The 27,558-nt window shown below is 41.6% G+C and overlaps 1 protein-coding gene, 1 long non-coding RNA gene and 1 pseudogene across 2 annotated transcripts in view; all 3 read left to right on the top strand.

Moving 5' to 3' along the window:
• The window catches only part of LOC133976639 (uncharacterized), an 86,181-nt pseudogene that overhangs the window by 17,015 nt on the left and 41,608 nt on the right, over positions 1-27,558 (top strand).
• LOC133976533 (uncharacterized) lies at positions 17,224-17,811 on the top strand. Its single transcript, XR_009924838.1, has 3 exons — positions 17,224-17,251; positions 17,479-17,601; positions 17,723-17,811. It is a non-coding gene; the product is annotated as an uncharacterized LOC133976533 (long non-coding RNA).
• The window catches only part of cdk15 (cyclin-dependent kinase 15), a 13,263-nt gene continuing 6,499 nt past the window's right edge, over positions 20,795-27,558 (top strand). Inside the window, 11 exon segments of the mRNA XM_062414750.1 lie at positions 20,795-21,072; positions 22,066-22,212; positions 23,179-23,273; positions 23,845-23,924; positions 24,053-24,147; positions 24,256-24,318; positions 24,398-24,521; positions 26,088-26,208; positions 26,291-26,384; positions 26,456-26,503; positions 26,505-26,520. Coding sequence (XP_062270734.1) covers positions 20,887-21,072; positions 22,066-22,212; positions 23,179-23,273; positions 23,845-23,924; positions 24,053-24,147; positions 24,256-24,318; positions 24,398-24,521; positions 26,088-26,208; positions 26,291-26,384; positions 26,456-26,503; positions 26,505-26,520 — 1,069 coding nt within the window. The 5' untranslated portion in view covers positions 20,795-20,886.

Here is a 27,558-nt window from a genome sequence, read left to right as displayed (position 1 = left end):
TGTGCTTAACTTCCTAATGTAACCAAAAACAGGAGGAAAGTGCATCCGCCATAATGTTATCTTTCCCTTCTTGTGCTGAATTTCAGTGTTAAAGTCCTGCAATAACAAAGATCAGCACGTTAAACGCTGATTGTTGTTGTGCATTTGAGACAGGAACCCCGAAGGGTTGTGGTCCAAATACACAACAACAGGCACTGCTGCAGAGCCTACATAAACCTCAAAGTGCTGCAAGGCCAAAAGTAAGGCCAGTGCTTCCTTCTTGATTGTACTATGATTTATTTGATGTCTGTTAAACTTTTTGGAGAAAAAGCAAACTGGGTGATCAACACTTTGAGCATCTTCCTGCAGCAGCACCGCCCCCGCCCCATGCCCACTTGCATCAACATTGAAGGGATGTAGGAAGTCAAGTGAGGCAAGAACAGGCACGTTACACAGAAGCGCTTTGGCAGCCTCAACAGCCTCCAGACAGCAAGAGGACCACATAAAAGGTTTATAAGGACTAGACAGAGAAGTCATTGTCGCCGCTATATCTGCAATGTTCGTACAGAAACCTTGATAATATCCGCAAATCCCCAAAAAGCATTAGTGTTGAGTGCAGTGGGTTGTTTCACCGCGATATATTTGATGTAGTTTGTCAAATGATGTCAATCAGATTTGGTAGTATATGCACACACATGTGCACCCAGGGCAATCCTGAAACCTCAGAGCCCTCCTACATATCAAATCCTTATTTTACCCCTGAGGAACATGACAGCCAGACCAAAGCTCAGAGGTGAGATGAGGATCTCTAACTGTCCATCACTGTTCTCCACCATCATTATTCATACTCAAAGCTCTTTGTGTGTTGTGTACAGTAGGTGTATTAAATCACTGACAGATTTAGTGTCAATGCTGAGCAGAATGTATCTTGTGTTTCTATCAGGAGGAAGCTGGACCAACCTGAACCCAGCTGTGTGTCTATGAACAGTAATTGGTCTAAGGATCATCCTTTTAACTTCAAATCTGAACACCACTGTGATGATCACAGGTGAGGATTTTAATCTGATAAAAACTAAACAATGTGTTTTCATTAGACTTTTATCAAGTCTCCTGTTTTTAAACCTTTACTGACTCAGACAAACTTCTCTGAGCAGCATTCACACTCACACAGTACAGTACAACCAGTATGGTAAAACCACGCACTGGTTCTAGCTGCCTTCAGTAGTGTGCAGTGAGGGAGGGAGAGCTTCATGGAGGGTTGGTTGGAGCTGGACATGCTGGGATGGTGTGATGTTGATTTGCTGCAGTAAGCATATTGTCTCTTTTTCTATTGCTGGCTTTGTTACTGTGTTTTTTCCTCAGCCAGATTTCATGGTGTCCAGGTAACAGAGACTCTAACTATAACTATCATCTATTATATCCATCAGTGGTGCCAGATGAATCCAATCAGTTAACTAAACTTCAAGCATGCATTAAGGACATAAAGGCCTGGATGACCTGCAACTTTCTGCGACTGAACTCTGAAAGAACTGAAGTTATTGTGCTTAGAAACCCATTATCTTATGATGTAACTACTCTGGATTGCATTATTCTGGTCTCCAGCACCACCATGAGGAACCTAGGAGTTATGTTTGATCAGGATATGTCCTTTTACTCCCACATATAGAAGGAAATGCTCTGGAGTGGTTCAGGTCTTATTTGTTTGACTGAAGTTTTTCTGGCAGCCTTCGTGATTGTGTGTCCTCATATGGACCTGAGCTCTGTAAAACCCACTGTTAAAAGTATTGGTGTGATTGTGGACAGTGATTTTAATTTGGACAAACAGATCAATTCAGTTGTGAAATCCAGCTTTTTGCAACTGAGGCTTTTACCTAAGGTCAAGTCCTGTCTGTTAATTATTTTGAAAGAGTAATAATTGTTTATTCATGTTGGTTATAGCCAGGCCTCCCTTTCACACATACAGCTGGTCCAAAATGCTGCAGCTCGTCTTTTAACAGGTACATTCAAGCAACATTTCCCGTCGTTTTAGGTACGTTTTAGGATTGTTTTTAAAATTCGACTCTTTTCCTATAAATCAGTAAATGGGTTCCAACATACCTCTCTGATCTTTTACTGGCACATGTACCATCAAGGACTCTCAGGTCTGCTGACCGGTTGCTTTTAGTTGTGCCTGGATCAAGGTTGAAACTCAGGTGAGATCGGGCTTGTTCAGTTGTAGTCCCCAAACTCTGGAATGAGTTGCCTCTGCATGTCAGACTGTGCCCCTCACTACCTGTTTTTAAATCCTGTCTTTTTTTATTTTTAAAAAAGAGACAGATTTTTATTCTTTGGCTTTTAACTCAGTTTGAGAGTTGTCTTTTTTTGTTACACCATTTTCTGTATTTTTGCTGTGTTGCTTTTATGTTGTTGATTGTTCAGCACTATGGTCAACTGCTGTTGTTTTAAATGTGCTTTATGAATACATTTGATGTGATATCTTAAAGAGCTCAAAGTACCCTATCACCCCACAAGAGCACTGCACTCCCAGCATGCAGGCCTACTTGTGGTTCCTATTATCCAGTTAGGTTCTGAGGTTTCTTCCTGTTAAAAGGGAGTTTTTTTCTTGCCATTGTCCCCAAGTGCTGCTCATGTGGGAATGTTGTGTCTCTTTAAATTAAATGACAGAGTACGGCCTAGACATGCTCTACGTGTTAATTGCCTTGATATAACTTTTGTTGCGATTTAACACTATTTTAATTTAATTTAATTGAAAAAATTAATTGTTGGGACTAAACCAAACTGACTGAGCTGAAATCTACAAACTGACTGAGCTGTTGATTCTCAGTGGGATCAGCAGGACTAGTAAAGCTTTACCACTACATGGACTCATCTGATTCTCTGTTCACATCCAAATATCACTTGATGGACCTTTAGCTTGTGTTTGTCTCTGTGTGGACAGACATAATGTGAGCTCATTCTTCATGATTCCTCCACAGAGTGGACCAGGAGAGCTCAGAGGTTCCCAGTGGTCAGTCTGCCCAGCAGCATCAAACACACCTGGACTCCATATTTATGGTCTGTACATGTACAACAACTACTTTTACATCTATTGTGTTCACAATCATCTCCATGCTGCACTTTGTAGACCAGTGGATTGTCAGTGTGTCCAACATGGATCTGATGTTTGCTTCGTGATGTTAGTTTGATTGTGTCATTCATATATTATTCTGTTCCAGCTGCTGGAGGAGAACATCGTCACTTTTGTGAAGAACGAGCTGAAGAAGATGCGGAAGCTTCTGAGTCTAGATGACCCAGAATGCTTAGAGAGTCAGAGGGAGGATGAGGAGGTGTTGGACGGTGAGGAGGAAGAGCAGAGGAGGAAGAGCAGAGACGCATTTCTGAAGATCACACTGCACTTCCTGAGGAGAATGAAGCAGGAGGAGCTGGCTGAGCATCTGCAGAGCAGTAAGAGGATTTCTATAAAGATTTAACATGATGGATAAATGAGACATTTACTGATGTCTTAAGAGATGGAGGAAATATATGGTCATATACTGTATATATTCTTCAAATTGGCATATTTTCTTTATTAATTATCTATATTTATTGATCCCATTTCTTGTGTGTTCTTTCAGAAACCATTCCAGTTGGTCGTAAATTCAAGAATAACCTGCAGAAGAAGTTTGAGTGTGTATTTAATGGGATCCCTAAAGCAGGAAACCCAACCCTCCTGAATCAGATCTACACACCGCTTTACATCACAGAGGGAGGGACTGCAGAGGTCAATGATGAACATGAGATCAGACAGATTGAAACAGCATCCAGGAAACCAGACAGACCAGAAACAACAATCACACATGAAGACATCTTTAAAGCCCCACCTGGAAGAGATGAACCAATCAGAACAGTGATGACAAAGGGAGTGGCTGGCATTGGGAAAACAGTCTTAACACAGAAGTTCACTCTGGACTGGGCTGAAGACAAAGCCAACCAGGACATACACTTCACATTTCCATTCACTTTCAGAGAGCTGAATGTGCTGAAAGAGAAAAAGTACAGCTTGGTGGAACTTGTTCATCACTTCTTTACTGAAACCAAAGAAGCAGGAATCTGCAGGTTTGAAGAGTTCCAGGTTGTGTTCATCTTTGACGGTCTGGATGAGTGTCGACTTCATCTGGACTTCCACAACACTGAGATCCTGACTGATGTTACAGAGTCCACCTCAGTGGATGTGCTGCTGACAAACCTCATCAGGGGGAAACTGCTTCCCTCTGCTCGCCTCTGGATAACCACACGACCTGCAGCAGCCAATCAGATCCCTCCTGAGTGTGTCGACATGATGACAGAGGTCAGAGGGTTCACTGACCCACAGAAGAAGAAGTACTTCAAGAAGAGATTCAGAGATAAGAAACAGGCCAGAACCATCATCTCCCACATCAAGACATCACGAAGCCTCCACATCATGTGCCACATCCCAGTCTTCTGCTGGATCACCGCTACAGTTCTGGAGGATGTGTTGAAAAGCAGAGAGGGGGGAGAGCTGCCCAAGACTCTGACTGAGATGTACATCCACTTCCTGGTGGTTCAGACCAAAATGAAGAACATCAAGTTTGATGGAGGAGCTGAGACAGATCCACACTGGAGTCCAGAGAACAGGAAGATGATTGAGTCTCTGGGAAAACTGGCTTTTGAGCAGCTGCAGAAAGGCAACCTGATCTTCTATGAATCAGACCTGACAGAGTGTGGCATCGATATCAGAGCAGCCTCAGTGTGCTCAGGAGTGTTCACACAGGTCTTTAAAGAGGAGAGAGGGCTGTACCAGGACAAGGTGTTCTGCTTCGTCCATCTGAGTGTTCAGGAGTTTCTGGCTGCTCTTCATGTCCATCTGACATTCATCAAGTCTGGAGTCAATCTGCTGGAAGAAGAACAAACAACATCCCAAAAGTCTGAAACTAAACAAGAATCTGCAGAGACACATCTCTACCAGAGTGCTGTGGACGAGGCCTTAAAGAGTCCAAATGGACACCTGGACTTGTTCCTCCGCTTCCTCCTGGGTCTTTCACTGCAGACCAATCAGACTCTCCTACGAGGTCTGCCGACTCAGACAGGAAGTAGCTCAAAGACCAATCAGGAAACAATTGAGTACATCAAGAAGAAGATCAGTGAGAATGTGTCTGCAGAGAGAAGCATCAATCTGTTCCACTGTCTGAATGAACTGAATGATGGTTCTCTAGTGGAGGAGATCCAACAGTACCTGAGATCAGGAAGTCTCTCCACAGAGAAACTGTCTCCTGCTCAGTGGTCAGCTCTGGTCTTCATCTTACTGTCATCAGAAAAAGATCTGGACGTGTTTGACTTGAAGAAATACTCTGCTTCAGAGAAGGCTCTTCTGAAGCTGCTGCCAGTGGTCAAAGCCTCCAACAAAGCTCTGTAAGTACCCAGATAGTTGGATTTATTAATCACTTAAATATTCTGCTTTCTTTTCAACAAAAAAGAATAACTTTCCTCTATCTTTTTTCCTTTTTATTTGCTCAGACTGACTGGCTGTAACCTCTCAGAGAGAAGCTGTGCAGCTGTGTCCTCAGTTCTCAGCTCCCAGTCCTCTAGTCTGAGAGATCTGGACCTGAGTAACAACAACCTGCAGGATTCAGGAGTGAAGCAGCTTTCTGCTGGACTGGAGAGTCCACACTGTACACTGGAAACTCTCAGGTTAGGATTCATCAACCTGTTCAATAGATGAATATTTTAAAATCTGAATGATATTAGAAGACCAGGGTACCGTAAGGGGTAAATAGTTAGGATGATTCTAAGGGACCATGACTGACAGGGGCCCAAAGATATTTTTAGAACACATGTTCATTTTTTTATTAACCTGTCATCGTTTATCATTAATAGACATTAAAAGAATATTTCATTTACACTGTACTTATTAAAAAAAGACAGTTTACTCTTCAGTCCTTCCTCCAAACCAGGTTGCATTGTTGGCATTGCTTGTGCCTGGTGGTGGGGCCCAAAATCCCTGTCAGCGCCCCTGTTAGAAGATACACATTAAACCTGTGTAGAATCGTCTTGACTGATATGATTTGTCAAACCAGTTTTTACTGAATTTCTTTTGTTTTTGTTGGTGAATTATTTAATACCACAGATAAGTGAACAGATTGCTTCTAAATGTGTCTAAAACATTGCACCTTCACAGCCAAGTATTCACAGGCTAAAGAGCAGATTAGTCTGTCTGGTGGTTAGTTTGATGAACCTCTTTCTTAGTTACTCAGTTAATTAGTTAGTGCTAACTAAACTTCAACTGCAGATAATAACTTGTACTCATTGAATACAGTACTACAGCAGTACTCTCATACTATGTGACATGTGTGTTGTTTTGTGTGTTTGCAGCCTGTCAGGATGTCTGATCACAGAGGAAGGCTGTGCTTCTCTGGCCTCAGCTCTGAACTCCAACCCCTCCCATCTGAGAGAGCTGGACCTGAGCTACAATCATCCAGGAGACTCAGGAGAGAAGATCCTGTCTGCTGGACTGAAGGATCCACACTGGAGACTGGACACTCTCAGGTATGGACAGACAATGTGTGATAGAGGAGGAAGAGCTGGAAACATTTTCTCTGTCAGAGCTGATCACAGATCTCAACTGAATCTTTGACTTTTTCTTCTTTCTAACTGAAGTTTCCTGTAAAAGTTAAACCTGATTAGATTCAATCAGGGTTTCAGAAGGATTGGGATAGTGGATTCAGATTGGATCAAAGTGTATGAAAGCCCAACCCCACATTAGAACAGAATAATAAAACAGTAGACTAGAGCCATGTAACGTCCATGTTAGCATGCTGAAAGAGAACGTGCTGCTCTGACCCCCCTCCTCCTTTCAGCCTGCAGCCTGCTGGAGTCCGATGGTTGACGCCAAGTCTGAGGAAGTGTAAGTGTGCTTTTCTTTTCATTCATCAAACTGTGACATCACTCATTCACATCGTACTGAGGATGAAGATGATGTCATCATCAATAACTGCAGCTGTATTGTGTCTCGTTCTCTTCATCAGATTTCTGTGAACTGGAACTGGATCCAAACACAGTGAACAAAAACCTCAAACTGTCTGACAACAACAGGAAGGTGACATGTGCATTAGAGGACCAGCCATATCCTGATCATCCAGATAGATTTGATCACTTGAATCAGGTGCTGTGTACAGATGATCTGACTGGTCGCTGTTACTGGGAGGTCGAGTGGAAAGGAGGAGTTTATATATCAGTGAGTTACAGAGGAATCAACAGGAAAGGAAACAGTGCTGAGTACCGCTTTGGAAAGAATGATCAGTCCTGGAGTCTGAAGTGCTCTGATTTTTTTTACTCTATCTGGCATGATAACAAAGAAACATCCATCCCGTCTCCCTCCTCCTCCTCTGTCTCTAACAGAGTAGCAGTGTATGTGGACTGTCCTGCTGGCACTCTGTCCTTCTACAGAGTCTCCTCTGACTCACTGATCCACCTCCACACCTTCAACACCACATTCACTAAACCTCTGTGTGCTGGGTTTGGGTTAAGGTTAATCTTGCCTGATTCCTCAGTTTCTCTGTGTCGTCTGTAGGACAGAGAGTCTCCTCCTGTCAGAGAATCTCTCTCATGTTAGTAACAACCTAATTAGGGATGAGAATTGATTTTATTTATATCAATTCCATTATTGATTCTGCTCATCGGACCAATTCTTTACTGATTCCTGATCAATTCTTTGTGTGGAAAAAAGTTGTCCTACATATATTTTCAATGACAACCCAACTGTTTGATTATCTCCACTGTTTATCAATGACTTCTTGTATGAAACATAGATGGTATATAAGATAAATGGTCCGCAGCCAAAAGTTAACTGCATTAATGTATTAATTTGTCTCCTGCTTGTATCAGAACAACATGAGGGGGAGGCAGATGTTTTGTTGTTATTACCGTTAACATTACATCCAGCAGTGGAGAGCAGCCTCTCTGCTGCACCGTTGGCTCAGTGAGAATAATCACTGTCCAGCAGACTGAGCACCAAGTTACGTTCTTCACGTCAGAGTTGTGTAATGCTGTAGTGTGTGTTGGTCAGCCTGCCTCGTTGGTTACTGCTCACTGCTACTGTTCACTCCACAACCCGCTGCTTACGTTAGTCTGCTAACAGTATAAAAAGTTCCCAGTAAACTTCTTGTCCAACTCACAAATGTAATTATTTAGTCCATCCATCCATTTTTTGCCTCTTATCCGGGTCGGGTCGCGGTGGCATCAGGCCAAGCAATGAAACCCAGACCTCCTTCTCCCCAGCAACACTCATCAGCTCCTCCTGGAGGATCCCAAGCAGTTCCCAGACCAGCAGAGATATGTAATCCCTCCAGTGTGTTCTGGGTCTCCTCCCAGTTGGACCTGGACCTCCTCTAAAGGGGGGCGTCCAGGAGGATCCTGACCAGGAGCCCAAACCACCTCAGCTGGCTCCATGTGAAGGAGCAGCGGCTCTACTCCTAGCCTCCCCCGGATGTCTGAACTCCTGACCCGATCTCTAAGAGCCCAGACCCTCTCTGCTTGGATCCAGCATCTCATTGTTTGGGTCACTACCCAAAGCTGGTGAGCAGAGGTGAGGGTTGGGACGTAGACTGACTGCTACACTGAGAGCTTCCCCTTCAGGCTCAGCTCTTTCTCCACCAGGACGGTCCGGTACTGATGCTGCACCCATCCACCTGTCAACCTCACACTCCATTTTACCCTCACTGTGACTCCACAGTAATGTTGTTTTATGTTATTTTTATGTTGATTATTTTCTTTGACATTGTTTTTACTTGGTTGCTGTTAGTTTGATTATTCAGCTGGTAATGAATCTGATGAACTAATATTGATGATTAATAGATGAATGTTTCAGATATGTAAATAAATGATGGATTATCAAAGTGCCAGAGTGATAACTTCAATATTAGTTTGTGATATTGTATTTAAACATTACTCTGAATTTGTGAAAACTACCACACATTTTGCTGTCTGTCTTTAAATAAAGAGTTTTTATTTCTAACTCATTATTGTTCCTCATTATTACAACACTGCAACATCATCCTAATCTAATGAATTAATTTATAGTAGCTTTAACCTTACTACACATTCAGTCCTCTTAGCTGCTGAACTCTGGGAATATAAAACAAGAAATGACCACATTGTAAAACCCAGCTGAGATAAAAGCAAAGCCAAATGACATGGACTCAGTGAGAGACCTTCACACTGACTGGATTATGTTGACTATCACAGACCCAACCCTTAAATACTCAGCAGAGAATAAAAACGCACTCATGAAATCCTCGTAACAGCTTCCACCAGTTACTCTTCTAACATATTTTGGGATAGATTTTGTTAAGAAAAAGCTTGAAACTAACTTTTTAATCATGTGTTTATACTTTCTACTCTGCGTGGTTCTTTTCTTTTCTGCTGTAACGCTGCAGCGCCTCTACTGCCCCCTGCTGGTCTCTTATAGCTACTGCAGATTGGGCAAAGACTAGAGCTGAGTTCATCCTGGGGCTATTTTTTAGTGGGTTACAATTATCTGCTCTGAGTTTGTTTGGAGATGATGTTACAGATTTATAGAAACCAAGAAGAGTAGGGACCAAACCCACAACTCTGATGAAGAGTTAAACACCTGTTGAACATCCTACGGAGATACCTGTCAGACAGCTGGGAGAAAGATTTATATTCTACTGGTGTTGAGGGAGCTTTAGCTGCAACACAAGTGCATTTTAAATCAATTAACAGATTCAGTACTAAATATTTGAACATTTTGTAAATCTGATGCAGAATCATTAAACCACCTTTTTAAAAATATTTTATCCTGTTGAAACAATCTGTATCGATGACCTCTGAGCAGGTGTTTATTCCTGTTTACAGCTGTTTGAACCACTGATCAGCTGACACAAGTGAGGACACGTTGATGAGTCATCACGCAGTTTAGGACATGTGGGATGTTACTGTTTTACTTTCACTTCCTCTGACATCGTGCTGCAGATAATTTCCTCCGTCTGAAGGTAATGTAACCGACAGTTTCTGTGTTTTTACACTTTAATGTCTCTTTGTTCGTGTTGTTAGTGCTGACTGTTGTTAGTTTAGCTCCTCACAAACAGCACAAATCTGCAGTTTGGTTGTTAAAAATGAACTCAAACTAACGGCTGCAACATTTCCGCCATTTAGTGTTTTAGGAGTGCGTGTGGAGGAGCAGCTGAGTGATGGTCAGTAGTTGAACAGTGTTGTTATTATTGTGTCCCTCCACTTACTGATCAACCTGTGGAGGAGGCGGAGATGAGCCGCTGCTCTCCCCGCTGTCTGACGCACTAAATGCGGCTCCGCTCGGCCGGACAGCCGCTGGAGATCAGCTGTGAGTGTGTGTGTCTACAGCTGAATATAGACTGTTTCTATTGATACTACAGGACTGATGTGGAGCCAGCAGGGGGGTGAGGGGTTTCACTTCTTTTATTCAATAAATACTGTAGTATTCACAAAGACAGCACTCATCTTATTGACACTCCTCCAACATGAACTAGTGTCGCTTCTTGATGGAAACGTGTCATCAAATGTGTTGAAGCTCTTTATTGAGACTCACTCATTTAGTTTGAAACTCTTTATGAGTTTTTTGGAAGGATCCATCTGCTTTTATAACTTATAGTACATTCACTGCAGTACTGTACTAAAGTAGCCTATCATCTGAAGTACTACTTGTAGGCTACTTCCTTTTCCTGTTACTTCATACTACTACATTACAGAGGAGATATTTGACTTTTTACTCCACTACATTTTTCCACAGCTATGATTCAGATTTTAAATAAAAAAGAAATGATCGTCTATAAAATATGATAAAGTGTGAAGTTAGCCTCAGACATCAGTGTCTTCAGTATAACATCACAGCATCAATAAAAACAGATCCATCAATCAAATGATCATCATTATAAAAGTGAGCATATAGAGTAACACTCACTGTTATTAATGAAACTACATAACAGTCACTCACTGAGCACTTTATTAGGAACACCTGTACAATCTATTGCAATCCAACACAACAGCTCGGCACTAAATTCTACTTTATGTTTATTATTCATAGTAGGTGGTGTACATACACTTTTTAATATAAAATATGTCAGATGATATTTATTGTGACTTATCAGAGATTTCTTGTCTGCAGTGTTAGAATCCCTGATAATAAATGAATGAGTGAAGCTTCCTCTCAGATTCAGTCAGTGTGAGTCAGTGAATGTAAATCCTCCTCCATGCATCATGTGTGCTGCTCTTCACTTCACTGCAGCTTCATGACGCCATCTAGTGGACTGATAGTAGAAGTACAGCAGCTGATGGCAGCTTCCTCTGCCTCACACTGCTGTCTGGCTGCATTCACACTGATATATAACAGAGAATAACAGCCAATCACAGGAGGAGCAGCTGATATTTAGGATGTGACAGGAGAAATGATGTAAAGGATGATCTGTGTTTCCTCTCCAGATGAAGGTAGAAAGTGTGTGTGACTGATGTGGATGTGACTTCAGCAGCATGGATCAGAGTGAGGACAGAGAGGAGGGAGTCCCTCCCTCTAAAAGCTCTCTGTGTGGGGAACATGACAGCCAGACCAAAGCTCAGAGGTGAGATGAGGATCTCTAACTGTCCATCACTGTTCTCCACCATCATTATTCACACTCAAAGCTCTATGTGTGTTGTGTAGAAGAACAAGGAGTCAGCACAGACCAGACTCTGCTGGACCTGGACCTGAACCTGGACCTGAACCTGAACCTGGACCTGGACCTGAACCTGAACCTGGACCTGGACCCAGCTGTGTGTCCTTGAAGAGCGATGAATTGATGCATCCACCATTAGCCTTCAAATATCAATGTTCTTCACAGACAGAGTAAGTGAAGATCAGGATCTTGTTTTTCACATGTGGTTTAACTAATCCATGCTAACATGCTAACATGCTGCCATCAGGCTAAATAATCCTGTGAACTCTCATCCAGATCATTTATTTCTTTGAGGAACTTTGAGGAATGATTAATAATCTGGATGAAGTTATCTTGAATAATGAAAACAGAATGACAAGAGAGCTGAAGCCATGAGCAGTATGATTGGCTGAGTGCTGATCATGTGATGGCTGTGTTGTTAACGCTCCCAGCATGCACAGGGGCAACAGATTCCACACTTTCATCACACATAATGAAACCATTAAAAATGTAATTCAACATATGTTTAATTAATTGTTGCATACATTCAGGAGAGTGAGTTCTACAGTTAATCATTTAAAGCAGACCCAATAGGCTTGTCTTATTATGAGTCATAATGTTAGTGTTGGATGTTAAATATGCCAAAGAGTTTAATAATGATGTAAATATATGAAGCAGTAATCTCTGTGAGTAAACAGCAGTAGCTGCTCTAAACGAACCAAAAAAGAAGAAAGAAAACCAACAAATCCAGGCCGATGTCAATTAGTCAACTAATGTTACTCAGGTTGGACTCCAGGTGACTTTATGATTTCTGCAGCTGCTGCTTCCAGTCTCTGCTCTGTGCTCAGCTTTGAGGCAGTTCTGACAGGCAGTGATGAGGTCCGACACATTAACTCTCTATGTGCTCTGTATGTACACCGTGAAGATTCATGTTGGCTGATTCAACTTGATTAGTTTAATATAACTGAAATTCACCCTATGTGTTTTAGAGGCTTGCTTTAATCTCTGATATTGAATACATAAATATGTACAAAAATAAATATAGCTATGAAATAAATCCTGATATAAATAAATGAGGCGATAAATATGTAATTAAAGGGAACCCACAACCAAAGACAACACCACATTTCTTTCATGTTGGTCATCTTTCGTCTGGGACAGCCCAAAATCACCCAGTGTATACTCAGCCTTAAATAATAAGAACCCCAACACTCCCATGAGCTGACACTTAAGGGTTTGTGCATCTTTGATCATCAACTTCACCCCTGTGAGTGAGTCCTGTAAATTGCGAGGTGCCGTGTCCATAGATGAGACTTTCTTTTCCAGCACATCTCACAGGTGTTCAATCTGATTGAGATCTGGAGAATTTGTAGACCAAGACAACACCTCAAACTCTTCGTCATGTTCCTCCGACCATTCCTGAACAATGTTTGCAGTGCAGCAGGGTGCATGATCCTGCTGAAAGAGGCTACTGCTATCAGGGAATACTGTTACCATGGACACCCCTAACCCTGCCACAGGTTCATTGGTTATGCTTTTCTTGCACCACTTTTGGTAGGTACTAACCACTGTATACTGGGAAGACCCCACAAGACCTGACATTTTAGTTGCTTTGACCAAGTCATCTAGTCATCATGTGCCCAATTTCCTGCTTCAAATCAACATCAAGAACTGACTGTTCACTTGTTGCTGAATAAATCTGGCTCCTTAACAGGTACCATTTTAACAAGATAATCAGTTTCACTTTTCTTGTTTTAGCTAATCGATGTTGCTCTACTCATACAGTTAATCATGTTTAAGTTTAACAGTGAATTCATATTAAACTACCTGGATACTACTGTGTTGTGTACAGTAGGTGTATTAAATATTAAATCACTGTCAGATTTAGTGTCAGTGTGTTCTGGGTGCTGAGCAGAATTTATGTTGTGTTTCTATCAGGAGGAAGCTGGACCAACCTGAACCCAGCTGTCTGTCTATGAAGACCAGCAAGTCGATAGAGCCACCATTAGGCTTCAATAATCAACATTCTTCACAGACAGAGTAAGTGAGGATCAGGGTACTGGTTGTACTGGGAGCTGCCCAGTGTTTGTCTCTGTGTGGACAGACATAATGTGAGCTCATTCTTCATGATTCCTCCACAGAGTGGACCAGGAGAGCTCAGAGGTTCCCAGTGGTCAGTCTGCCCAGCAGCATCAAACACACCTGGACACCATATTTATGGTCTGTACATGTACAACAACTACTTTTACATCTATTGTGTTCACAATCATCTCCATGCTGCACTTTGTAGACCAGTGGATTGTCAGTGTGTCCAACATGGATCTGATGTTTGCTTCATGATGTTAGTTTGATTGTGTCATTCATATATTATTCTGTTCCAGCTGCTGGAGGAGAACATCGTCACTTTTGTGAAGAACGAGCTGAAGAAGATGCAGAAGCTTCTGAGTCCAGATTACCCAGAATGCTTAGAGAGTCAGAGGGAGGATGAGGAGGTGTTGGGCGGTGAGGAAGAAGAACAGAGGAGGAAGAGCAGAGAGGCATTTCTGAAGATCACACTGCACTTCCTGAGGAGAATGAAGCAGGAGGAGCTGGCTGAGCGTCTGCAGAGCAGTAAGAGGATTTCTATTAAGATTTAACATGATGGATAAATGAGACATTTACTGATGTCTTAAGAGATGGAGGAAAATATGTTTATATATGTTTGTTATAGTGGAATGAAGCTGTAATGTTTTCTTTGGTAATTAATAAATAATATTATTTTGGTGTGTTCATGTAGGAAGTCCTACAGGTTGTCAGTCTAAACTCAAGTCTAACCTGAAGAAGAAGTTCGAGTGTCTGTTTGAGGGGATCGCTAAAGCAGGAAACCCAACCCTTCTGAATCAGATCTACACACCGCTCTACATCACAGAGGGAGGGACTGCAGAGGTCAATGATGAACATGAGATCACACAGATTGAAACAGCATCCAGGAAACCAGACAGACCAGAAACATCAATCAGACAAGAAGACATATTTAAAGCCCCACCTGGAAGAGATGAACCAATCAGAACAGTGATGACAAAGGGAGTGGCTGGCATTGGGAAAACAGTCTTAACACAGAAGTTCACTCTGGACTGGGCTGAAGACAAAGCCAACCAGGACATACACTTCACATTTCCATTCACTTTCAGAGAGCTGAATGTGCTGAAAGAGAAAAAGTACAGCTTGGTGGAACTTGTTCATCACTTCTTTACTGAAACCAAAGAAGCAGGAATCTGCAGGTTTGAAGAGTTCCAGGTTGTGTTCATCTTTGACGGTCTGGATGAGTGTCGACTTCCTCTGGACTTCCTCAACAATAAGAACCTGACTGATGTTACAGAGTCCACCTCAGTGGATGTGCTCCTGACAAACCTCATCAGGGGGAAACTGCTTCCCTCTGCTCGCCTCTGGATAACCACACGACCTGCAGCAGCCAATCAGATCCCTCCTGAGTGTGTCAGCATGGTGACAGAGGTCAGAGGGTTCACTGACCCACAGAAGGAGGAGTACTTCAGGAAGAGATTCAGAGATAAGAAGCAGGCCAGCACCATCATCTCCCACATCGAGACATCACGAAGCCTCCACATCATGTGCCACATCCCAGTCTTCTGCTGGATCACTGCTACAGTTCTGGAGGATGTGTTGAAAAGCAGTAAGATTGGAGAGCTGCCCAAGACCCTGACTGAGATGTACATCCACTTCCTGGTGCTTCAGTCCAAAATGAAGAACATCAAGTTTGATGGAGGGACTGAGACAGATCCACACTGGAGTCCAGAGAGCAGGAAGATGATTGAGTCTCTGGGAAAACTGGCTTTTGAGCAGCTGCAGAAAGGCAACCTGATCTTCTATGAATCAGACCTGACAGAGTGTGGCATCGATATCAGAGTAGCCTCAGTGTGCTCAGGAGTGTTCACACAGGTGTTTAAAGAGGAGAGAGGGCTGTACCAGGACAAGGTGTTCTGCTTCGTCCATCTGAGTGTTCAGGAGTTTCTGGCTGCTCTTCATGTCCATCTGACATTCATCAAGTCTGGAGTCAATCTGCTGGCAGAAGAACAAACAACATCCTGGTGGTCTGAAACTAAACAAGAATCTACAGAGACACATCTCTACCAGAGTGCTGTGGACGAGGCCTTAAAGAGTCCAAATGGACACCTGGACTTGTTCCTCCGCTTCCTCCTGGGTCTTTCACTGCAGACCAATCAGACTCTCCTACGAGGCCTGCTGACACAGACAGGAAGTAGCTCACAGACCAATCAGGAAACAGTCAAGTACATCAAGGAGAAGATCAGTGAGAATGTGTCTGCAGAGAGAAGCATCAATCTGTTCCACTGTCTGAATGAACTGAATGATCGTTCTCTAGTGGAGGAGATCCAACAGTCACTGAGATCAGGAAGTCTCTCCACAGAGAAACTGTCTCCTGCTCAGTGGTCAGCTCTGGTCTTCATCTTACTGTCATCAGAAAAAGATCTGGACGTGTTTGACCTGAAGAAATACTCTGCTTCAGAGGAGGCTCTTCTGAGGCTGCTGCCAGTGGTCAAAGCCTCCAACAAAGCTCTGTAAGTACACAGATAGTTGCATTTATTTGTTATTATTTAAATACGCTTCTATCTTTTCAACTAAACTTCATTTTTTCCATTTATTTGCTGTCTAGGTTGAGTGGCTGTGATCTCTCAGAGAGAAGCTGTGCAGCTCTGTCCTCAGTTCTCAGCTCCCAGTCCTCTAGTCTGACAGATCTGGACCTGAGTAACAACAACCTGCAGGATTCAGGAGTGAAGCAGCTTTCTGCTGGACTGGAGAGTCCACACTGTACACTGGAAACTCTCAGGTCAGGATTCACCAACCTGTTCATAGATGAATATTTTAGAGAATAAGCATTATACCAGTTTTTACTCAACAGCAGCAAAGAATTACTTTCCATGCTTATGTTTTATTTGGGCTCTGGCATGAAAGGGATATGGGGCCCAAATATAACTGCCACTTAAATTGTGGGGAACCTATTATTCTTGTTAAGATTGTTATTATTCCCTTAAATCATTGCATTTTCGAGTGGCTTTGGATGCTTGAAAACTCACGAAAGGTTCTGTAGTAATGGGGCTCGTGCATGGTCATTAGGCTCTATAGCACCCCAAAAACAGGGACATGTTGGGATAAAGTTGCTTGGATGTTCATGAAATTTAGTGGGTTAATTATTCTAATTATAATATTTTTGATATTTTACCAGTAAGTCCATTCTTTGATTTCATGCTTCAATTTTCCTTTTATGAACATGTGTTTGTGATTTTAGGATGTACAAAAAAGTTTAAGTGAGTTAGTTTGTTGTTGTATGTGACTGCACACAGCAGTACTCTCACACTGTGTGACATGTGTGTTGTTTTGTGTGTTTGCAGCCTGTCAGGATGTCTGATCACAGAGGAAGGCTGTGCTTCTCTGGCCTCAGCTCTGCGCTCCAACCCCTCCCATCTGAGAGAGCTGGACCTGAGCTACAATCATCCAGGAGACTCAGGAGAGAAGCTGCTGCCTGCTGGACTGAAGGATCCACACTGGAGACTGGACACTCTCAGGTATGGACAGACAATGTGTGATAGAGGAGGAAGAGCTGGAAACATTTTCTCTGTCAGAGCTGATCACAGATCTCAACTGAATCTTTGACTTTTTCTTCTTTCTAACTGAAGTTTCCTGTAAATGTTGAAAGTTAAACCTGATTAGATTCAATCAGGGTTTCAGAAGGATTGGGATAGTGGATTCAGATTGGATCAAAGTGTATGAAAGCCCAACCCCACATTACAACAGAATAATAAAACAGTAGACTAGAGCCATGTAACGTCTATGTTAGCATGCTGAAAGAGAACGTGCTGCTCTGACCCCCCTCCTCCTTTCAGCCTGCAGCCTGCTGGAGAACGATGGTTGACGCCAGGTCTGAGGAAGTGTAAGTGTGATTTATTTTTCATTCATCAAACTGTGACATCACTGATTCACATCCTACTGAGGATGAAGATGATGTCATCATCAATAACTGCAGCTGTATTGTGTCTCGTTCTCTCCATCAGATTTCTGTGAACTCACACTGGATCCAAACACAGTGAACAAAAAACTCAAACTGTCTGATAACAACAGGAAGGTGACATATGTGGAGGAGCATCAGTCATATCCTGATCATCCAGACAGATTTGATGACTGGCCTCAGCTGCTGTGTAGAAATGATCTGACTGGTCGCTGTTACTGGGAGGTTGAATGGGAGGGAAAGGTTGATATAGCAGTGAGTTACAGAGGAATCAACAGGAAAGGAGACAGTTATGACTGTAGGTTTGGAAGGAACGATCAGTCCTGGAGTCTGGAGTGCTCTGATGAGGGTTACTGTGCCTGGCATGATAATGGAGGAACAGTCATCTTTTGCTCTTCCTCCTCCTCCTCCTCCTCTAACAGAGTAGCAGTGTATGTGGACTGTCCTGCTGGCACTCTGTCCTTCTACAGAGTCTCCTCTGACACACTGATCCACCTCCACACCTTCAACACCACATTCACTGAACCTCTGTGTGCTGGGTTTGGGTTCTGGTCTAGTTGGTCTGGTTCAGTTTCTCTGTGTGGTCTGTAGGAAGGAGAGTCTCCTCCTGTCAGAGAAACGTTCTCATGTTATTTAGCACCAACCTGATCTCTCACTGGTTGTAAATAGAGTTTATAAAGCCAACATGGTTTCCACATGAATGACAGTTAAGGGCCGTCCACACTGAGAACGATAAAGTTCTGTAAACAGCTGTGTCCAGTACGCGCTGTGAACTCCAGCTGTGTCTGCAGCTAATTATTAATGAGCTGTTACTGCTGTAGTATGTTGTATGGAGAAATAAAAAGAAAAGCAGCAGAGGTGTGTGCTGATTCAGTGTGTTGATCAGAAGTATTTCAGACGCTAGCTGCTGTGATGTTTCAGTATTTACATGTTGAAGCTTGGTGTGTTTCAGTGCAGCTGCAGCAGAGACACAGTATGAGCACAGATCTGCTTACTAACATCCACTAACTTTGTTGTTTTTACATTATAATAGAGAACAAAGTTCCAGCACCTTTGTAATAAGAAAGACTCTCTAAAGAAATCACCTCTGTCATCCTGCTGCAGTTTACAGCGTCAGTCCGCTGAGAGAGGAGCATAGCTGCTTTAGAATAAATAAATAAGGGTTTTGATTGACAGTCAGTGTTTTTAACGTTCATCAAATTGCTCTGAAAGTGATCCAACGACATCGTTCTCCTCTGTCGTTATCGTTATAGTTGTGGTGTGAACTCCTCCGTCCACTCGCATTAGACTGACATTAAAACGTATATTTTTATAGATGTAGAGTCAGGACACTGTTAAAGGAGCGAGATGCTGCATTCAGATCAGGGGACCAACAGGCATAACGCGCAGCACAGCGGTGCTCAAGAGGCCTCAGTGATGCGAAGCACACTCACAAACAGCGCACCGAGGAACAATTCACCAACAACAACCCTCGCAACATGTGGAAAGGTATCAAGGCACTACCTGACTACAAAACTACAACTGGAGAGCCATCATTGGTTCTAGAGCGCCACCAGGTGAGGACTTCCCAGATGAAGGTGAATGCAAAGAAAGCGGCAGGCCCAGATGGAGTGCCAGGTCGGGAGCTGAAAGCATGTGCAGACCAGCTGGCAGGTATGCAAGCTGTCCTTGGAACTGTCTGCTGTCCCATCATGCTTAAAGTCCTCTACCATCATCCCGTTACCCAAAACAACATCTGTGAAGTGAATGACTATCGCTCGGTGGCTTTAACACCAGTAGTTATGAAGTGCTTTGAGAAGCTGGTGCTGTTCCACATCAGATCCATAATCCCACCTGATCTTGCTTATCGGGCAAACCTTTCCACAGAGGATGCAGTGACCATCGCTCTTCGCATGGCTCTGACACAACAGTTATTTTATATGCTATATATTATTTTATTATTATTTGTGACTGGTAAACAAGGACGTTTGGCTTTAATTTGATTTCCATGGCAGTTAAAGTGAGAGCAGATGCTGAAAATGCTTCATGATTTCTTTCTCAGTTTACATTGTTTCTTCAAATGTGTGAAACAGTGCCTCCCTGGACTGTAGTAGCTGTCAGTGTGGTCATGGATCGTACTGCAATCCTACAGTCAAGACAAGTGAGCCGGCCTTTAAAGCCAATTTCACATAGTAGCTCAACCTTGGAATTACAAGTTCTGGGTCTGACACAATTATTGTAAACAGAGCTGCTGTAAAATGGATCATTTCAGAATTTGGTCCAATCATATTTGGAAAGTGTAGAAGATCTGCACGATTGATCCCCATTCAAATTAACCAGGGGGCTAAATCTGAAGTCCATGTGCCACTGAGCAACTTTTTATAGGACTGAACGGGGCCCTTCCTCCAAGGCTGTTCAAGTATGCTCACTTCTGTCTCCAAAATTCAAAGATGGTGTCGGTCAAATCAGTAAACCTGAGGCTTGAAAACAGCAGTACACAAACCAGTGTGTGACGTCAAGGTGACCACGTCTATACAGTCCATGAGTATGTCTCCTAGTCCATATTTAACAGTGTATCTCCTAGTAAGTTTATTTTACCAGTGATTCTCCAAGTTAATATTCTTACAGTACATCTCTTAATTAACTTTTTCCTAGTTAGTTAAATAAAAAACCAGTATATCGTTCAAATTATTTTTTACAGTTCATCTGTTCAATAAATCTTCCAGTTAATTTTTTACAGTGCATCTCCAAGTTTTAACAGTAGTTTTTTTTTAAAAATTTAATTTTGTAGTTATATCTTTACAGTGCATCTTCATTTTTATAGTTCATCTTGTTTGTTTCTTACAGTGCGTATTGCAGTTATTTTTTTACAGTGCATATTTCAGTTTCTTATGACATTGCAAACATTTTTATTTTTTTGATCATTTTTTACAGTGGATGGAATTTTAACTTGTATTTATTAACATTTTTAACAGACGACATGTTGAGGTAAAATAATGCTGTAAATTAAATAAAGTGGAGGGTTGCAGTTACTCACGGTGACCACCAGAGGGCAACGATTACACAGACTGTTGAATGGATGCTGTTGTGCTTAACTGAAGGGGGGGGGTCACAGAGGGGGCACAGAGAGAGAGACAGTCATGGGACTCTGTTTGCTCGTCCTGACCCATGTGAGTCATATGAGCGAGAGACAGACGAAGAAGAAGAGGAGAAGTGGATTATAAAGAAAAGATGGAGGAACTGTCCCGGTGGGTGAGGGAGGCCGGGCGGTTCATAAGGAGGTGTTGCTGTGGTGAGGAAGAGGAGAATGAAGAGGAGAAAGGGAGGAGGGAGGAAGAGGAGGAAGAGGAGGAGGTGAAGATGGAGGAGCTCAGCTTCAGAAAAAGCAGGAGTTCGACTTCTCTCCCACCTGCAGAGGTATGACGTGAGCGCTGACACTCCCAGCTGTTCAAGATGCTTTAAAAACCCAAACTTAATAATTCACTAAAAACTGTCTGTTCCCTTCAGCAGTTCATAGTTTCTTTTTCCTGTTGGTGTCATTTATTTTTTACAGCGCTTTAAACAGATTGTCACTTTGCTTGTTTTGACATTTTTTAAAAGGGAAACTTTTTACAGTGTTTCCCCTGATTGTAGTTGTCATAGTACATCCCATAATCAAAACATGTTAGAGTTAATCACCTGGCTCAGTCCTGGCTTTAGATTTAAAAAGTTATCATGTTTTGCAGCGTCCCCTTTTTTTTCACTGCATTTATCCATGTCTGTTTCTTTACAGTGTATTCCTAGGTCTTTGCTATTGCTCCATTTTAAACTTGTTTTTACTTTTTACAGTACATTACCACTGACTGCTTTACCCTGATCTTCATCTTTTACAGTGTATCACATTATGTTCTTCTTTTAATGCTTTAGGATGGTCTTCACTTTTTACAGTGTATCATATTGACATATTTAAATCGTTTTTACCTTTTTTCTTCTTTTTTAAAAAGCGTATTCCCTGGTATTCATTTTTTACAGTGGAGCCCATTGACCAGGGTAAAGCTGATTTTAAAAGTACACTGTAAAAAATTTGCAACAGGGTAGAGCTGATTTTAAAAGTACACTGTAAAAAATGTGCAACAGGGTAAAGCTGATCTTAAAAATACACTGTAAAAAATGTGCAACAGGGTAGAGCTGATTTTAAAAGTACACTGTAAAAAAATTGCAACAGGGTAAAGCTGATTAAAAAAGACACTGTAAAAAAATGAGGAGCATGGTAAAGCCGTTAAAAAAAGAAGTCAATAAAATAAATACATTTAAAAATACTTCAAATAAAATAAGTCCATTAAATGATTTGACAAAACTTATAAAATAATTGAATAAACTTCTACTCACTTGCTGTCCAGCTGATGTGTGTTTTGTCTCTCGTGTCTCCAGTCGGATGCGTACCAGTTCAGCTCGTCCCCTTCCGGATCCCAGCCTCACTGGTTCCAGACTCTGCAGGTCCGACGCTTTCGGGTGCAGCGAGGACGAAGCAACAGCGACCCGCTGAGAGGGAACAGCCAACCGGACGAGTTCACCTGGGTCAGCTGACTCACCTGTCAATCATTTAAGACATGAATATACACACTGCTTGTTTTAACCTCCTGCGTCCTCACATAGAGATGTTACATTCTGGTTTAGCTAGACCTTAAACTTCATACTGCTGAACTTTGACCTGTTGGCCTCATTCGTATATTTGCTTTTTTGTGCCACCTAGTGGTCGCTAAAGCACATTACAGTGTAAAAATCAGAGCAAAAAGTCAATCAACAGCTGATCTCCAGTGAAAAGTGGAGCAGCTACAAAACATCATCACATTATGGTTGAAACTTGTTTATTTATGCTTCGTAACGTTTGTAGTTTGATATGTTGTCCAAATATGACTCATTTTAACAACAAGCTACAACACTGATTCATGCTAAGTGAAGGTTTAAATGTAAGAACATAATTAGTTTTATACACAGTAAAATAAAGCAAGTGTCTCCATATGAAGACTTTATTTATTTCATGTTCAAAGACGATATTTAGTTTTTGTATTTATCAGGTTCTACTGATCCCAAATATCTAGGAGAGGTTAAAGAAGCAGAAGAAACAACAGCTCAGGTCTCAGGAGGTTAAGAGTCAAACATGATCTTCAGTAAATCCCTGATTTTATATGTGACGATAAAGCAGGGTATGCATTAGGGCGTGGCTACGTGGTGATTGACAGGTTGATTGGTTCACAGGTTCAGGAGGGCGCCTCATGCTCCTCCTGATGCCCATATAAGTAGAATCCCTGTTTTTATTTTTCCCAGCATGCACCTGAAATGTTCAAGATGGCGCTGCTCAGATCCGATACTATTGGCCTCCGAGCAGCAGTCCACCAACCAATGGGTGACGTCACGGATGTTACGTCCATTACATATACAGTCTATGGTTGGAACAAAGATGATTTAGTTTTTTTCTCTGCTGTGAAACACGCTGACGTTGATGTGATGATGTAATAATTCATCCGTTTGCTCTCCGATCAGAAATCAGGTCTTCGGTTTGGAACGGAGAACTCGTACCTGAGTCTAGAGAAGCTGGGTGAAGGAGCGTACGCGTCGGTCTATAAAGGAATCAGCAGGTCAGTAACATTTAAACTTTATGTTTCTATATTCACTGTTTAGGGTCCTCTAAGGCAGGAGGCCAAACATGAGGCCCGCGGGCCAGAACCGGCCGCAGAGGGGTCTGATACGGCCCACTTTCCTTCCTTCCTTCCTTCCTTCCTGTCACCTTTCCTTCCTTCCTTCCTTCCTTCCTTCCTTTCTGTCACCCTTCCTTCCTTCCTTCCTTCCTTCCTTCCTTCCTTCATGTCTTCTTTTTCTTCCTTCCTTCCTTCCTTCCTTCCTTCCTTCCTTCCTTCCTGTCTTCTTTTCCTTCCTTCCATCCATCTTCCTTCCTTCCTTCTATCCTTCATTTTATGTGTTTATTGTGTATTTATTGTGTATTTATTGTGTATTTATTGTGATGTGTTTATTGTGTATTTATTGTGTATTTATTGTGATGTGTTTATTGTGTATTTATTGTGATGTGTTTATTGTGTATTTATTGTGTATTTATTGTGTATTTATTGTGATGTATTTATTGTGTGTTTATTGTGTATTTATTGTGTATTTATTGTGTGTTTATTGTGTATTTATTGTGTATTTGTGGAGGATCAACGGGCAGCTGGTGGCTCTGAAGGTGATCAGGATGAAAACAGAGGAAGGAGTTCCGTTCACAGCCATCAGAGAAGGTGACGATCCTCCACCAATCACACTTCCCTCAGTTATTATACATGTACTAATGTGTGTGTGTGTGTGTGTGTGTGTGTGTGTGTGTATATATGTGTGTGTGTGTGTGTGTGTGTGTGTGTGTGTGCAGCCTCTCTGCTTAAAGGCCTGAAACACGCCAACGTTGTCCTGCTTCATGACATCATCCACACCAGAGAGTCGCTCACGCTGGTGTTTGAATACGTGGTGAGACTCACGCACAGCTGAACATGCTCAGGTGTCCTGCAGGGGGCGCTGCGAGTGACGAGCTGACAGCTGATGGTGATTGGTTGTCTTCTTCTTCTGTGGTTGCAGCAAACAGACCTGGCTCAGTATCTGACCCAACACCCAGGAGGTCTGCACTCACACAACGTCCGGGTACGTTCCTCCATCAGAGGGGTTAACAGAGACCGATGATCTGATCAATATGTGACAGCTAATCAATACTTCCTGTCAGATCTTCATGTTCCAGCTGCTGCGAGGTCTCTGCTACATCCACAGCCGGAGGATCCTCCACAGAGACCTGAAGCCTCAGAACCTGCTCATCAGCTATCTGGGAGAACTCAAACTGGCCGACTTTGGTGAGGATGACGATCATGTGACTCACCAACAGCTTTAATGTGTTTTACTCAAACTGTTGCTCGTTGGTCAGAATGCAACAATCATTGGTTTAAAGTATATATTATATATATAATTCTTCCTGAAGTGATGTGCAATGTGTCCTCGGCTCCAACATCATCACATTATTTTTCAGTCCCAGTTGCACCTCGTGTTCAAACTCTATCATTTGCCAATAATGAGCAGAAGTAATGAAGTACTTTGTTACCGTACCTCAGTAGATTTTCCAGGTATCTGAGTCTTTATTTACTTTTCCTACATCTGAACACAAATATCTGGACTTTGTTCTCGTTGCTTGTTTCAACCTCAGTGACTTTATAAAAGAAGACATGACGTGCAGATATGTGATAGAAAACATCTCTTTTCTTTCTCTTGGTGTGTTCGATGCTGCAGAAGCGTGTTGCTGCCACAGCAGAAAAAACCCAAAACGGATCAGTATCACGTTATAACGTTATCATTAATATTGTTATAACGTTATAATTAATATTGTTATAACGTTATAATTAATATTGTTATAACGTTATCATTAATATTGTTATAACGTTATCATTAATATTGTTATAACGTTATCATTTATATTGTTATAACGTTATCATTAATATTGTTATAACGTTATAATTAATATTGTTATAACGTTATCATTAATATTGTTATAACGTTATCATTTATATTGTTATAACGTTATCATTAATATTGTTATAACGTTATAATTAATATTGTTATAACGTTATCATTTATATTGTTATAACGTTATAATTAATATTGTTATAACGTTATCATTAATATTGTTATAACGTTATCATTTATATTGTTATAACGTTATCATTTATATTGTTATAACGTTATCATTTATATTGTTATAACGTTATCATTAATATTGTTATAACGTTATCATTTATATTGTTATAACGTTATCATTTATATTGTTATAACGTTATCATTTATATTGTTATAACGTTATAATTAATATTGTTATAACATGCTAGTTTCTTGTTGTAAATAACACAGATTGTTGTTTACAGACTTTCTCTTTTAATTTTAACTTTCTGCTCCTGCAGCATTGTGACGGTGATTCACTGACAATCTCAACATGATTCAGCCTCAAATATTTACCATCAACAAAACCGGCATGTGCCGGTCGGGTTTTGGAGCGCACCTACTTTAGTAAGCTGCAGCCGACTAAAGATGTTGGAGAGCTTTTATCTGGCTGTACTCAGTTTGCCCGGCCCGGGGCCACAAGGGGCCCCTCTGTTTAACATTTATATATCTATAGAAAAATAGCAATTTAGCCGAGATACTGATGTGACTATCGCTTAGCTGTTGTTTCAGAACCATAGACAGCGCTGTTTGTTGTGTGTAGGGCAGGGGTAGGGAACCATGTGCCATGGAGAGCCAGGTGATTTCACTGATTAACACCTCTGTGGCTGAAGCTGTGTTAATCAGTGAAATCACCTGTTTAAGTCTTTGGTTGGAAAGAAAACCAAAGTCTCAGGTTCTGTGGTTCTGTGGTTCTGTGGTTCTGTGTTCAGGTCTGGCTCGATCCAAGTCCATCCCCAGCCAGACGTTCTCCTCTGAGGTGGTGACTCTGTGGTATCGGCCCCCCGACGTCCTGCTGGGATCCACAGATTACTCCACGGCTCTGGACATGTGGTCAGACACCTGGACACCAAACATAAACACGAGTCTGGGTTTACTGAGGAGGTTCTGATCAGTGTATGTGTTTGTGTGTCAGGGGCGCCGGCTGCGTGTTCGTAGAGATGCTGCAGGGGGGCGCCAGCGTTCCAGGAGTCAGTGATGTGTTTGAACAGCTGCAGAAAATCTGGACGGTGAATCAAACTTTATTGTATTAAATAACGTTTTATGTGACTGTTCAGTAAAACCTGACGTGTGTCTGCAGGTCGTCGGCGTCCCGTCTGAGAACAGCTGGCCTGGAGTCAGCCAGCTGCCCCAATTATAAACCAGGTGAGTCTCACTTCATCCGCACACTTCCTGTCTCAAGATAAGATTTTATATTCCTTTATTAGTCCCCACAACAGCCAACCAGAAGAAAGTCAAAGCTCAGCAGAACTTAGAAGAACTTTATTAACAGACTATAAGTTTCATCAGGGTCATAAAACACAATCAGTGTTTAAAAAGCAGAAATAAGCAATAATATGCGTCCAGATGTGTATCAGCCAATGGGGGGGGGGGGGGGGGGGGGGGGGGGGGGGGGGGGGGTCATGTGACTTCAAGGCAAGGCAGCTTTATTTATATATTTCATACCCAGAGGACACGCAATGTGCTTTACATAAAAACTAACATTTAACATTTAAAAACCCAATAATAGTAAAAATTGGAATAATAAAATAAAAACAAAGTACAGAAAAATAGAAAGAGAGAAAACTAAACAAAAACTAGACTAGAATAGAGCTTAAAATAATGATTTGTATTAAAGTCATTTAAAGGACATACAGTGTAAATGACAGATTAAATTCTAAAGTGTTTTAAAAAGTTAAATCATAAACACAGGAGAAGATAAATAACATGGTGACATATTAGTTTATACACATCCATAAAAACACATATATAAACATACATATAGTGGGAAGAGTAAAAACTCTAATAGTATAAAGTAATACATCATAGAACACATTAAGAAATCACAAAATATATAGAGATTAAAAAACTTATAAACCTATAAAACTATAAATCATCCAAAATGCTTCTCTGGAGGGAACTGATGTCACTTCCTCTTTAAATACAATAAAATAAATAAAATAAATACAGAGATGAGATATTGTTTCAAAGATTTTCAAAATAAGTTTTATAATAAACATGACGTCAATCAATCAATAATGAACTAATTAGATGTTTTATTAATTGATCAGAGGGAGGCAGCATCATGACGTATCTGTTATTTTATATTTCATTATTTTATTTTGAAGCTTTAAATAAACACGAAGCTCAGCAGATATAAAACATGTCACTGCGCAGAGTCTCCACCAGGTGGCGCCACCGCTC

Source organism: Scomber scombrus, chromosome 24 (assembly GCF_963691925.1).
Source record: "Scomber scombrus chromosome 24, fScoSco1.1, whole genome shotgun sequence".
Classification (NCBI taxonomy): Eukaryota; Metazoa; Chordata; class Actinopteri; order Scombriformes; family Scombridae; genus Scomber; species Scomber scombrus.
The sequence above is the reverse complement of the archived record's forward strand: the minus strand, read 5'-3'. Positions and strand labels throughout refer to the sequence as shown.